The sequence below is a fragment of the Hemibagrus wyckioides genome, linkage group LG29, assembly GCF_019097595.1.
Source record: "Hemibagrus wyckioides isolate EC202008001 linkage group LG29, SWU_Hwy_1.0, whole genome shotgun sequence".
Taxonomy (NCBI): Eukaryota; Metazoa; Chordata; class Actinopteri; order Siluriformes; family Bagridae; genus Hemibagrus; species Hemibagrus wyckioides.
In genome coordinates, this window is record NC_080738.1 from 18,394,837 (window position 1) to 18,409,836 (window position 15,000).

The following is a 15,000-nucleotide window of genomic DNA, read 5'->3' on the forward strand; positions in this document are numbered from 1 at the left end:
CTGACTGACCCTGAACACTGACTGACCCTTACACTGACTGACCCTGAACACTGACCCTGACCACTGACTGAAACAAATCACTGACTGACCCTGAACACTGACCCTGAACACTGACTGATCCTGAACACTGACCATGAACACTGACTGACCCTTAAGCTGGCACTGAACACTGACTGACCCTTACACTGACTGACCCTGAACACTGACTGAACATTTTAGAGTATTTGTTTAAATAACATCTGTTTTTAAATATTAAAATCGAACCAAACCGAATGAGCCACTCGTCCAACACAGCTACAGAAATGTAAATATTGTATTTAATAATTAGTTTAGATTTATTTTTATTATTAAAAATAAAATAAAAAAAAATATATATATTTTTTTTATTAAAAGAGAAGAGAAAGAGAAGATGTTGATCCAACTGAGATACAAGAAAAAAGATTAATTCAGTAAAATGGAGATGATGATAATGATTTGATGATGATTTTTTAACTGCTCGGTAAAAAAAAAACAGTGCACTCTTTAGCACGGCTTTCTCTCACTGGTCATTAGGTGGACAGCGATGATGGTGAAGACCATGAGGAGAACGCCGCAGTTCAACACTCCTGAGATCATCATGTGGGTATGAAAGTGTCCTCTGGGGTCTTCAGGTCTGGTGTCTGGTTCTGGCAAGAATATAGAAATAAACAGGATGTGGGTACAGGCAAGGCAAAGGCACTTATAAAAAGAAAACAAAAAAGCACCTACATGGAAAAAAACCATGAACATCAGACAGACTTTACAGACCTTGGCATCGTGTCAGATTCTGATCTGGATTCTGAGGCTGTTGTGCATCCGAGGCGACTGAAACAAACAAACAAACAAACAAACAAACAGAACTGATGAGTGGGAACCAACAGACGAGGTGATGTTTCACCAGACGTCCAGTTCTTTACCATACAGCCGCTTTCCTTCATTAAACTCCAGCTGCTTTTCATTCATGGCCGCGCAGAAGTACGTGAGGAGGTCAGCGCCGGACACGCGTAGGATTCTCAGGTGAAAAAGACGATTTTTGATGAAACCCTGAAACCTGGAGCTGTTGGAATTCCAGTTGACGGATAATTCTCCGTTATTCTTCAGTCCCAGAGCTATCAGGAGTTCAGGTGTCATGTCTGAGCTCATCCTCAGCCAGTTAATCTCATAATGATACGACAAATCGCACTGCAGCGTCACCGCCTTGCCGAGCCGGACCTCCAGCGCCTTAACTGCAGACGACAGCTTTGGGGACAAAACCATGATCCCTGCGGTGAAAGAAAGCAATGAGTTCTGATGAGTTATTGTGATGGAAATACCTCAGAGTTCTGTGGCTGAATCATGACATAATTATCTTCAACCACAGACGTGGGTTTGATCACAAACAAACCTGCTAAATGCTCATGAGCACATTTTCAGCATTACATCAGCTCACTAACCGACTTAAAATGAAATTAACAACAAAAATGTCTTTCCCCAGTCTGAACATTTCTCCATATTTTTAATCATCATAATGTTTTTTTCTTTTTTTTGCCTTAAAACTTTGTTCTACATGTCATTCTACATTCTTCGTGTTCTCCGGATGTGTGACGATTTATTTTAGAAGAAAACCGTCCCTTCTAAAGATTTCTGTTGTTCTTCTCTGACTTCTCTGCTCGTGTCAGTTTCTCCTTCATCATCAGCAGGATTCGGTCACTTCTCTCCACACGGGTCACTCCGGTGCTCATTTATTCGCTTGTTATTTAGAGACTGGATTCCTGGCAGCTCTGCTCCTGAGCCACATCTGAATGCTGGAGTTAATCCAGATCTCAGTCACACGACTTGTTTTCAAGCTTCACCAGTCCTCTCACACCACCAAACCCCACTGCTACACCAGCTTCCTGTAGCTTCTGCATGAGTTTTATAACTAAAAAACCTAAAAAACCAAACTTAGGCTAGCACTCACTGTAAAATCACTTCTCAGCACTTACACCACACTCCCTCTGATCCTCCAGCACTGGACCTGCCACCTCTCAGGGTAAACTTAAGACCTGCACTAAAGCTGTGCTCTGTTCTGCATCCACAAACTGCCCCTAAATGTCCAAACAGCTGAATCTTAAAACAAAGACAAAAGACTAAAGGTTCTAGATTAGAGCCTTCTTCTAAATATCTTATTACAGATATACAGACAGATTGCTTCAGATTGGTGGTTAGAAGGTTTGGGCCAGTGCTGGAGAAACAACACAACTAGCCTTGACTAAGATGTGCGGGTTCTTCCTACAGCCTGTTACTGTAGGATTTTATAGAGAGAGAACCTTTAACAACTCCCCCATAAGGGGCAACTCAAAAACTGTGAGGTGACACACACCTACATGTCATATAAATGTATTCATAAATGTATTGTTTAATACAGCATTACCCAGAGAAAGAACGAGTTTCTTCAAGTTTTTAGCTAACCATTATCTACAGCCGTAGAAGCTGAACCCAGCTGTTATTCCACAATATTTAAAATATATATAATAATAAGAATAAATAAATAAATAAAGAAAGAAAGAAAGAAAGAAAGCAGTTAAAGACAGCGTGTGATTGATGTTTGTACATCTTTAAAGGTAAATAAATGGGTGTGTAAACGTTTACATATGCAAACAGAACTCACCTATAAATCCAAACAAGGCAGACTGCAGCATTGTGTTTGTGTGAAGCGAACGCAGCGTCTGACTGAAGACTGAAACCGTGCCTCGGCTGCAGAGGTGTGAAACTCCAATAGCACTTTTTTCCTATGAACTCTGCTCGGGCTCTTTAAAGTCAAACCGCATCATTCTTGTGTATTTTTTTTTTTTTCACCCACCTCTACTGTCGAGGCTTCAGGCCGAGGTCTAGTGGTCACTTTCATTTTTATATCTTATAATAGAACAGAAAAAAATAAACCCCACACATCATTCAGATCTGACCTCAAGAACAGAAATTTTTATTTAGATTTTTTTTTTTTAATGATTTCAAAGGATTCTGTGGGTCATTACGGTCACTAGGCCTTTAAAAATGTGGCCTTTTTTTTTTTGTTGCCAAATTACAGTGTAACATTATGACCAGTGAAAGCAGGACATCCTCCAGTCTAGCAATACGAGTATTATTTTAAACACCCATCACAGATATTTATAATAATAAATAATAATAGGCTAAATCATTTGAACATTATAATATGTGGAGTGTATGAAATGAGCCTTAACTGCACTGAAAAAGAAAATATATATGAATTATTATTTAAAATATTTCAGGAAAAATGTTTATATTTAGATTAAAATACAAAATAGAAGATTTTTTAAATAAATAAATAAATAAATAAATAAATAAGTAAATAAATAAATAAATAAAGTATGATAGTCCTTTCTAAAATAGTTAAATGAGTTTTAGTTTAATATTTTAAAACATTTGATAAACATTACAGTACAAAATAGAACTAATTTGTTATTAACATAATAATACACAACTTAAATAGTATTACTATTATTATTATTATTATTATTATTATTATTATTATTATTATTATTATTATTATTACTATTATTATTATTATTATTATTATTATTATTATTATTGGCTATTTTAAACGGTAAAAAAATGTTATTAGATTAAATGACATTTTGTTTAAATGAGAATTAAAGGCAATAAGAAGGTTTTGAAGAAAAGAGAAGCTGTAAATAAATAAACCTTTTCCTGTTTAATAATATGGAAGCAGCTAGCTAGCTAGGCTAGTCAGTGCAGTAGTATTACTTTTCTTTATTAGGAATAAAGTATATGTTTATTTGTGCTTTTAAAAACGTTAGTAAGAGTTCTGTGGGTTTTATATATTTATTTATACAGTGACATCCTTGCTTATTATGCCCATATTAAGTAAGCAAATAAATAAATAAACAAATAACAAAGCCCGCCTTAACGTCTCATAAAGATGACGCAGCGGCGCTGCACCTCGCCGTCGCCTTGCGATGACGCGGGGTTCCGTATCAACACTTCCAGCTGCTGCGGCACGATTTCGGCTCGTGTTCACGTTTAATCCACATGTTTAGGTTTATAATTATATATTTATAAACATATAAGGACATTAATATAGCGACACGGTGTGGTGCCGAGGAGCGGGGAGTGTGTTTGTGGACCCGGATGAAGGTATGAATGTGATCAGTTCACTGTAGCGCCTGGGTTGTTATTATTATTATTATTATTATTATTATTATTATTATTATTATTAGAATCGGAGAGCTGTATTATCATTGTATGTTGTATTGTACACAGCAAAATACCTAAACACAAACTCTCTCTAAAGCTTATTTTAAATTCTGTGCTTTTAAAAACCAGCATTTTATTACAAAAAGACACATCTGGACACAGCTGGAGTTTTAAGAATGAATAAATCTAAGCTTTGAACCTGTGTAGACCTGCCAGTTTGTGAACATAATTTCCCTAGATCTTTAAACACATCATATACACCTCCCACATCAAGAGATGACAGCAAGATGGGGAAAATAATCGTGTGATATTATCATGAATTAGAACTGAATGCAAAAGTTTGTACACCTTTACCTTCAGAGTGACACGGATATCACGATATTATAACATAACACGCTTTTTTTTATCACATGTTTCAGCAAAACAAACTAGTACGCAATACAACACCACTGAAAGCGAGTGTGTCTGAGCGAATAAACAGGCTTTAAATGCTTTAAATATGCCTGTGGTCTCATCAGAAATAAGCACAGAAACACTGAATGAGAGTTTAGTTAACAAGCCGAGCTTCCGAGCTTTCGATCAGTGACTCCATAAACTCTCAACTCTAAACCAGGATAAAAGAAGTTTTTAGATAAATGAAGGTGTAAGTGTAGCACTGTGAGCTCTCAGAGCCATCTCTCTCTCAGGTCCCCTCCCTGTTTATCTCTTCATGCAGAAGCCAGATATAGAAAAACACTGAAGGGTTGAGACGAAGCCGTGAGAAGTTTTTTTTCTCTACACAGAGCGGTGTTTCCTGATCCTGCATGTCTGATTGTGTTCCTTATTCTTCTCAACACAATAAGAGCCGGAAGAACTGGGGACAAAAGTGTAATATTATGTAGAACCCTAGTGCATTACACTGCGTACAATAACATTAAAAATAATAAAAAATCTAAAGTCTATTTTCATCAGCTTGTAGCTCAGTAACAGCTGCATCAAGTCATGTTATGCTTTAGAGTTAGTTAGTTAGTTAGTTAGTTAGTTAGTTAGTTAGTTAGTTAGTTAGTCGACACCCAATGAGTCGCTCTCAAGTCGTTACACAGAAAAATATTTTTAGGAGTATTTTATTCTCCTTTTTGTCTGCTTTTTTAATGTGCGTGTGTGTGTGCGTGTGTGTGTGCGTGTGTGTGTGCGTGCGTGTGTGTGCGTGTGTGTGTGTGCGTGTGTGTGCGTGTGTGTGCGTGTGCGTGCGTGTGCGTGTGTGTGCGTGCGTGTGCGTGCGTGTGTGTGCGTGTGTGTGTGTGTTGATGTGCAGACCTGAAATAAATCACATAAAGGAGAATTAAAGCATAAATAAATAAATAAATAATGAGATTATTAAAGTCAATGTCAAACCACAAAAAAACCTGAATAATCTGATAAAAGCTGAGATCAGATAAGGATCAGATTCAGTGCTGTTTGTTGTTTGATGTGTAAACTGTGTGTGTGTGTGTGTGTGTGTGTTTGCATTAATTGTTTTAATGCTTGTAATATTTCCTCTCTTCTTTCACCGTATCATCAACTCTGGATTTTTACTGTGGCTTGAATTTATTTATTTTATTTATTTATTGTTTTTTGTGCTTGTCATTTATTTATTTATAAGTTTTTTTTTGTAGTGGTCATTTTACTTCTCCAGGGACTTTCTGTGTGTTTTTGTTGACGGTGTTTTAATTCTTCACGCTCCTGCATGCTGTGGTTCAGTCGTTGGCTCAGGCTTTTGACTCATCACTTTAAAATGAAGTTGAACAAAAACCCTGATTAGTCAGTGTTGTACTCCGATTATATGACTCAGTAGTTCTTTAAACAAAACAAAACAAAACAAAAAAACACTCGGAATAAAACCAGATCTTTGTCTAAATTAAAACATCTGTCATTATTTAGTTGATGTACATATAAAATGTTGAGAGTTATTTAAGCATCTAATTATGTTAATAAGTATCTTCTAAGCTGGTAAATTTTTGGAACAAAGTGATTCAAAATCTGATGAACTGACTCATGAATCGATTCCTGAACTGACTCACTGACTCACTGGCATGTTACTGTTTATTAGTAGTATGTGAGCTGACTCGGATCTGAACAGCTGAGCGATCTCTTCCCGGTTGTGTTGTGAAGGATGGCGGGGGTGTTCGATATCGACCTGGAGTCAGAGGATGTGAGCGATGCAGAGGTGAGAAATGGTCGAGAAGATCCGAGTCCAAACGTCAGCCCTGACACATTTACTGCAGTGTTGATTTAAATCCAAATGAATCGTTTTCTCAAATGAATGAAATGCCGTTGTTGGTTTTGCAGGATGAAGTGTGTAACTTCACGGTGGAAGAGACCGAGCCGTACGTATTCCTCATGATTATGTCGTGATTAGTAATCTAGCTCTAAATGTTGATGAATTGATGTGTTTTATAGCGGCGTGACGGAGGAAGTGGAGCTCACTAGCGCCAGCGTGAACAGGGACAGCGAGCGAGTCGGACCAGACTGCTTCGAACTGCTCACAGTGCTCGGGAAAGGAGCTTACGGCAAGGTGAGACAGGGTGTGTGTGAGGGTGTGTGTGTGTGAGGGTGTGTGTGTGTGAGGGTGTGTGTGTGAGTGAGTGTGTGTGAGTGAGTGTGTGTGAGTGAGTGTGTGTGAGTGAGTGTGTGTGAGGGTATGTGTGTGAGGGTGTGTGTGTGAGTGAGTGTGTGTGAGGATATGTGTGTGAGAGAGTGTGTTAATCTATTCTTATTTATTTATTTATTTTTAGGTTTTCCAGGTGCGGAAAGTTCAGGGAAGTCAGACGGGAAAAATATTCGCCATGAAAGTTCTGAAAAAGGTGTGTTCTCTCCCAGCCTCATCTCCAACACTCTACTGTGCAGAAGAGATTTCAGGATTCAGTTTCACAGTCAAGTGTTTCAGTATCTCAGTGTTTCAGTATCTCAGTGGTTCAGTATCTCAGTATCTCAGTGGTTCAGTATCTCAGTGTCTCAGTGGTTTAGTGTCTGTGGTTCAGTATCTCAGTGTCTCAGTGGTTTAGTGTCTGTGGTTCAGTATCTCAGTGTCTCAGTGGTTTAGTGTCTCAGTGTCTCAGTGGTTTAGTGTCTCAGTGTCTCAGTGGTTTAGTGTCTCAGTGTCTCAGTGGTTCAGTGTCTCAGTGGTTCAGTGTCTCAGTGGTTCAGTATCTCAGTGGTTCAGTATCTCAGTGGTTCAGTATCTCAGTGCTTTAGTGTCTCAGTGGTTCAGTGTCTCAGTGGTTTAGTGTCTCAGTGGTTCAGTATCTCAGTGTCTCAGTGGTTCAGTATCTCAGTGTCTCAGTGGTTCAGTATCTCAGTGCTTTAGTGTCTCAGTGGTTCAGTGTCTCAGTGGTTTAGTGTTTCAGTGGTTTAGTGTTTCAGTGGTTCAGTATCTCAGTGGTTTAGTGTCTCAGTGTCTCAATGGTTTAGTGTCTCAATGTTTTAGTGTCTCAGTGGTTTAGTGTCTTAGTGTCTTAGTGGTTTAGTGTCTCAGTGTCTCAGTGGTTCAGCGTCTCAGTGGTTCAGTGGTTCAGTGTCTCAGTGGTTCAGTGTCTCAGTGGTTCAGTGTCTCAGTGGTTTAGTGGTTTAGTGTCTCAGTGGTTCAGTGGTTTAGTGTCTCAGTGGTTTAGTGTCTCAGTGGTTCAGTGGTTTAGTGTCTCAGTGGTTTAGTGTCTCAGTGTCTCAGTGGTTTAGTGTCTCAGTGGTTCAGTGTCTCAGTGGTTCAGTGTCTCAGTGGTTCAGTGTCTCAGTGGTTCAGTGTCTCAGTGGTTCAGTGTCTCAATGGTTCAGTGTCTCAGTGGTTTAGTGTCTCAGTGGTTCAGTGTCTCAGTGATTCAGTGTCTCTGTGGTTTAGTGGTTTAGTGTCTCAGTGGTTCAGTGTCTCAATGGTTTAGTGTCTCAGTGTCTCAGTGGTTCAGCATCTCAGTGTCTCAGTGGTTTAGTGTCTCTGTGGTTCAGTGTCTCTGTGGTTCAGTGTCTCTGTGGTTCAGTGTCTCTGTGGTTCAGTGTCTCAGTGGTTCAGTGTCTTAGTGGTTTAGTGTCTCAGTGGTTCAGTGGTTTAGTGTCTCAGTGGTTTAGTGTCTTAGTGGTTTAGTGTCTCAGTGGTTCAGTGGTTTAGTGTCTCAGTGGTTTAGTGTCTCAGTGGTTCAGCGTCTCAGTGGTTCAGTGGTTCAGTGTCTCTGTGGTTCAGTGTCTCAGTGGTTCAGTGTCTCAGTGGTTTAGTGTCTCAGTGGTTCAGTGGTTTAGTGTCTCAGTGGTTTAGTGTCTCAGTGGTTCAGTGGTTTAGTGTCTCAGTGGTTTAGTGTCTCAGTGTCTCAGTGGTTTAGTGTCTCAGTGGTTCAGTGTCTCAGTGGTTCAGTGTCTCAGTGGTTCAGTGTCTCAGTGGTTCAGTGTCTCAATGGTTCAGTGTCTCAGTGGTTTAGTGTCTCAGTGGTTCAGTGTCTCAGTGATTCAGTGTCTCTGTGGTTTAGTGGTTTAGTGTCTCAGTGGTTCAGTGTCTCAATGGTTTAGTGTCTCAGTGTCTCAGTGGTTCAGCATCTCAGTGTCTCAGTGGTTTAGTGTCTCTGTGGTTCAGTGTCTCTGTGGTTCAGTGTCTCTGTGGTTCAGTGTCTCAGTGGTTCAGTGTCTTAGTGGTTTAGTGTCTCAGTGGTTCAGTGGTTTAGTGTCTCAGTGGTTTAGTGTCTCAGTGTCTCAGTGGTTCAGTGTCTCAGTGGTTCAGTGTCTCAGTGGTTCAGTGTCTCAGTGGTTTAGTGTCTCAGTGGTTTAGTGTCTCAGTGGTTCAGTGTCTCAGTGGTTCAGTGTCTCAGTGGTTTAGTGGTTTAGTGTCTCAGTGGTTTAGTGTCTCAGTGGTTTAGTGTCTCAGTGGTTCAGTGTCTCAGTGGTTCAGTGTCTCAGTGGTTTAGTGGTTTAGTGTCTCAGTGGTTCAGTGTCTCAATGGTTTAGTGTCTCAGTGTCTCAGTGGTTCAGTGGTTTAGTGTCTCAGTGGTTTAGTGTCTCAGTGGTTCAGTGTCTCAGTGGTTCAGTGTCTCAGTGGTTTAGTGGTTTAGTGTCTCAGTGGTTTAGTGTCTCAGTGTCTCAGTGGTTTAGTGTCTCAGTGTCTCAGTGGTTCAGTGTCTCAGTGGTTCAGTGTCTCAGTGGTTCAGTGTCTCAGTGGTTCAGTGTCTCAGTAGTTTAGTGGTTCAGTGGTTCAGTGTCTCAGTGGTTCAGTGTCTCAGTGGTTCAGTGTCTCAGTGGTTTATATGCAGTTTTGTCACTCAGCTCACTATTTAATACCAGAATGAAAGGAAAATTAATACTGATATCCAGATGTATGAGAACACACAGGTGTGGGATTCTGAGCCGTATGAAAGCAGTGAGGTTACTATGGTGATTACAGTAATAATAATGAGCACAGGTAGATGGAAGTGTACAGTGATACTGAGGTATACAGGTGTGTCGAGGTGTATTGCTGTGTATTGCGGTGTATTGAGTTATACAGGTGTATTGAGGTGTACCGAGGTGTATTGAGTTATACAGGTGTACCGAGGTGTATTGAGTTATACAGGTGTATTGAGGTGTACCGAGGTGTATTGAGTTATACAGGTGTACCGAGGTGTATTGAGTTATACAGGTGTATTGAGGTGTACCGAGGTGTATTGAGTTATACAGGTGTATTGAGGTGTACCGAGGTGTATTGAGTTATACAGGTGTATTGAGGTGTATTGAGTTATACAGGTGTATTGAGGTGTATTGAGTTATACAGGTGTACCGAGGTGTATTGAGTTATACAGGTGTATTGAGGTGTATTGAGTTATACAGGTGTACCGAGGTGTATTGAGTTATACAGGTGTATTGAGGTGTATTGAGTTATACAGGTGTATTGAGGTGTATTGAGTTATACAGGTGTATTGAGGTGTATTGAGTTATACAGGTGTATTGAGGTGTATTGAGTTATACAGGTGTATTGAGGTGTATTGAGTTATACAGGTGTATTGAGGTGTACCGAGGTGTATTGAGTTATACAGGTGTACCGAGGTGTATTGAGTTATACAGGTGTATTGAGGTGTACCGAGGTGTATTGAGTTATACAGGTGTACCGAGGTGTATTGAGTTATACAGGTGTATTGAGGTGTACCGAGGTGTATTGAGTTATACAGGTGTACCGAGGTGTATTGAGTTATACAGGTGTATTGAAGTGTACCGAGGTGTATTGAGTTATACAGGTGTATTGAGGTGTACCGAGGTGTATTGAGTTATACAGGTGTATTGAGGTGTATTGAGTTATACAGGTGTATTGAGGTGTATTGAGTTATACAGGTGTACCGAGGTGTATTGAGTTATACAGGTGTATTGAGGTGTATTGAGTTATACAGGTGTACCGAGGTGTATTGAGTTATACAGGTGTATTGAGGTGTATTGAGTTATACAGGTGTATTGAGGTGTATTGAGTTATACAGGTGTATTGAGGTGTATTGAGTTATACAGGTGTATTGAGGTGTATTGAGTTATACAGGTGTATTGAGGTGTATTGAGTTATACAGGTGTATTGAGGTGTATTGAGTTATACAGGTGTATTGAGGTGTATTGAGTTATACAGGTGTATTGAGGTGTATTGAGTTATACAGGTGTACCAAGGTGTATTGTGTTATACAGGTGTATTGAGGTGTATTGAGTTATACAGGTGTATTGAGGTGTATTGAGTTATACAGGTGTATTGAGGTGTACTGAGGTGTATTGAGGTATACAGGTGTACTGAGGTGTATTGTGTTATACAGGTGTATTGAGGTGTATTGAGTTATACAGGTGTACCAAGGTGTATTGTGTTATACAGGTGTATTGAGGTGTATTGAGTTATACAGGTGTATTGAGGTGTACTGAGGTGTATTGAGGTATACAGGTGTACTGAGGTGTATTGTGTTATACAGGTGTATTGAGGTGTATTGAGTTATACAGGTGTACCAAGGTGTATTGTGTTATACAGGTGTATTGAGGTGTATTGAGTTATACAGGTGTATTGAGGTGTATTGAGTTATACAGGTGTATTGAGGTGTACTGAGGTGTATTGAGGTATACAGGTGTACTGAGGTGTATTGTGTTATACAGGTGTATTGAGGTGTATTGAGTTATACAGGTGTATTGAGATATATTAGGGTGTATTGAGGTGTATTGAGATATATTGTGGTATACAGGTGTATTGAAATGTATTGAGGTGTATTGAAGTATATTGTGGTATACAGGTGTATTGAGATATATTAGGGTGTATTGAGATATATTGAAGTATATTGTGGTATACAGGTGTATTGAGATATATTGAGGTGTATCGAGGTGTATTGAAATGTATTGAGGTATATTGAAGTATATTGTGGTATACAGGTGTATTGAGATACTGTATATTAGGGTGTATTGAGGTATATTGAGGTATATCAAGGTGTATTGAGGTGTATTGAAGTGTATTGAGGTATACAGGTGTACTGAGGTGTATTGAGGTGAACTGTTTGCTCTGCTGTACTCGGTCTCAGTGTGAGCGAATGCAGACGTCTACAGAAAACTGCTCTTTCTCTGTGTTTATATATAAGCAGCTAATCTATTAAAGTGATGTATAAACAATCATATGACGCACTTGATGCGGTGATCTGTGAAAAGGTGAATGCTGAGGTTCAGCTACTTTTGTTTTAGTTAAATTCACTACATTTGACTTCACGGAAAAGACGTTATCTGTTTATTAAATGCTGAAGGAGTGAAGCTGACCTGTTGCAGGTATAAACACACTCTCACATCTTCCAGGCAAAAATAGTGTGCAGCGCAAAGGACACGGCACACACACGGGCGGAGCGAGAGATCCTGGAGACGGTGCGTCACCCCTTCATCGTGGACCTGTGGTACGCCTTCCAGACTGGCGGCAAACTCTACCTCATACTGGAGTGCCTGAGTGGTGGGTGTGGTGTAAACAAAGCCTGAAGCTACAGACAGATGATGGTGTTTTACCTGCTCCAACAGGTTTACTTATCAACATGAAGGACTTAACTGTCAGCCCTGCTGGTTAATGTCAGCGGGTTTAAAAAAGGTGATGATGGAATCACTAGTGGGCGTGTACTGGGAAACCTAGGTGTCTCTCCAATACTCAGGTGTAAATCAGTATTCAGGTGTATCTCAGTATTCAGATCTATTCCAGTACTTACATGTATCTCAGTACTCAGGTGTTTCTCCAGTACTCAGGTGTGTCTCAGTACTCAGATGTATCTCAGTACTCAGGTGTTTCTCCAGTACTCAGGTGTGTCTCAGTACTCAGGTGTATCTCAGTACTCAGGTGTTTCTCCAGTACTCAGGTTTATCCCAGTGACCAGGTGTATCCCAGTGACCAGGTGTATCTCAGTAGTGAGGTGTTCAGGGATACTGAGAAGTAAGAGAATATAGAGGTCTCCTGTGGTGAGGAGGTGTAAATTGTACAGAATGTTGAGGTGTACAGAGATACACTGAGGTCTGTGGGGGTATTGAAGTGTACAGGATACTGCGGTCTACGTCAGGTGTGTCCAGTCTTATCTGCAAAGGGCCGGTGTGGTGCAGGTTTTCATTCCAACCGAGCAGAAACCACACCTGAGTCTACTGAGAGTCAAGATCAACTGATTAAACAGGTGGCATTAGGTGTGGCTCCTACTCGATTGGTATGAACACCAGCCTTTTGTGGATAAGACTGGACACACCTGTTCCACAGAAACGGGAATACCAATGTGTTGCATCCCGAAACTGTTTCACTGCAGAATTTGTTCACTCTGAGACAAATCAAACTAACGTCTGTTCATCATTTATATCAAATCTGAAACACAAATCCATTTCAAACCCTCATTAAAACAGGCGGAGAGCTGTTCATGCAGCTGGAGAAGGAGGGGATCTTCATGGAGGACACGGCCTGGTATGAAACCTTCTGAACATATAAAGCATGTCATGAATGTGGTGGAAAAGTTCATTTTATTTTTGGAATGGTTTTTATTTCCCACTGCTGCAGAGGTGATTTCCATCCTAAAGCAGCTTTTAGATCACAGCAGTTCACCAGAGACAGTGTTGGTCATTATAATGGACAGTATGTTGTACTTTTTATCCGTTTATTGTTGCTTTATAAGAGTGGACTCTGGAGATGATACATGAACGTCTGCTTGTAGAAAACTTCACTATGTGAACGATTACACACGTTTTTTGTTAATAAATTTAGATAAATTCTTATCTGATATTCTGCGTATTGCATGGAAGTCAGAAAACGTTTTCATGCCACTAAAGTAAGCACGTCTCTGTAACGTTAGCATCATGTGGTGTTTATGTACAAGACATCGAGACGTCACATCACGTCACTTCCTCGCCGCTAGAATCGCTTTGCTTTTAGCAGAAGTTTGCCATTTTGTTTCGAATGGCTAAACTTCCAAACTCACCCGATTCCTCGTCCAGTCCTGGACTCTGTGGTGTTCTTTATTCTGCAGTTTTTATCTGGCGGAGATAACGCTAGCGCTCGGGCACCTGCACTCTAACGGGATCATCTACCGAGACCTGAAACCTGAGAATATCATGCTCAATCACGAAGGTGTGTGTGTGTGTACTGTACATGTGTGATTGGGTGTGTGTGTGCATGGTTATGTATGTGGGGGTGCATGGTTGTGTATGTGGGTGTGTGTCTGTGTGTGTATCTGTGCATGTGTGGGTGTGTGTGTCTGTGTGAGTGTGTGTATTTGTGTGTTAGTGTGTGTATCTGTGCATGTGTGTGTGGGGATGTGTGTGCATGGTTGTGTATGTGAATGAAACCAGTTTATCAGGTCGATGCTCTCAGACCTGTTGTGTAACCTAGAGTGTGATGTGTTTGAAGATCTGTTCATCATGGTGGAGTGAGCGGGAACGTCTTTTTAACCATCAATAAAATCCAGAATAATTAATGTTCACACTTTTTCTCCGTCAGGTTTTATAGAGATGAAACTTTTCACAAGTCAGAAATAAAACCTAAATGATGGCACTTTTACACACCAGATTAAAATCTGAACTTAAATCTGAAACTTGGTCTTTTTTCATCTGAAGGTCACATTAAACTCACTGACTTCGGCTTGTGTAAGGAATCCATCCACGACGGCAGCGTCACACACACCTTCTGTGGTACCATCGAGTACATGTGAGTGTCTGTTACAGCTGAAATATAATATTATCACATAACACCACATTTATAGACGTGTTCCATGATGCTGAGGTTTTCCAGTCCTTTCTTCTGATCCGGTTATTTAATGACATTAAAGTTTATATGAAGGATTCATTTCACTGATTTCTCACAATGTAGTTTTTATCAAATCGTTTTATTAATGAAAAGTTATTATTATTAATGAAGTTTTATTTTTATCTAGTTTATAGCGAATAGAATATGTTTTCGTTGATAAGATTTTTAGATTAGATGTAGATTTTGTGTCTGTTAATCACATCAGCCAATAAAAATCAAGAGGAGGCGGGCCTACTGCTACTCTAGTTTTTATAAATAAAATCTGGAAAAGACCTGAAAGCAGCGAGCACATCAGATACACTATTGCCAAAAGTTTTGGGACACTCCTCCAGATCATTGAGTTCAGGTGTTGTTTTTCAGGGGTTGGACTCGGCCCCTTAGTTCCAGTGAAAGGAACTCTTAATGCTTCAGCTTCATACCAAGACATTTTGGACAATTTCATGCTCTTTGTGGGAACAGTTTGGGGATGACCCCTTCCTGTTCCAACATGACTATACACCAGTGACCAAAGCAAGGTCCATAAAGACATGGATGAGTGAGTTTGGTGTGGAGGAACTTGACTGGCC

At 40.0% G+C, this 15,000-nt stretch overlaps 1 protein-coding gene across 2 annotated transcripts in view; it reads left to right on the forward strand.

The window, feature by feature from the left end:
• The first annotated feature begins 3,955 nt into the window (after positions 1 to 3,955).
• Positions 3,956 to 15,000, forward strand: part of LOC131349287 (ribosomal protein S6 kinase beta-2-like) — a 16,048-nt gene continuing 5,003 nt past the window's right edge. Inside the window, exons 1-9 of one of the 2 annotated variants that reach the window (XM_058384874.1) lie at positions 3,956 to 4,152; positions 6,281 to 6,397; positions 6,520 to 6,557; positions 6,631 to 6,745; positions 6,966 to 7,034; positions 11,974 to 12,121; positions 13,042 to 13,099; positions 13,659 to 13,759; positions 14,245 to 14,335. In XM_058384874.1, the coding sequence (XP_058240857.1) occupies positions 6,344 to 6,397; positions 6,520 to 6,557; positions 6,631 to 6,745; positions 6,966 to 7,034; positions 11,974 to 12,121; positions 13,042 to 13,099; positions 13,659 to 13,759; positions 14,245 to 14,335 (674 nt within the window). In that variant the 5' untranslated portion in view covers positions 3,956 to 4,152; positions 6,281 to 6,343. The remainder of the gene's footprint in view (positions 4,153 to 6,280; positions 6,398 to 6,519; positions 6,558 to 6,630; positions 6,746 to 6,965; positions 7,035 to 11,973; positions 12,122 to 13,041; positions 13,100 to 13,658; positions 13,760 to 14,244; positions 14,336 to 15,000) is intronic. The other variant, XM_058384875.1, reaches the window with a different exon arrangement.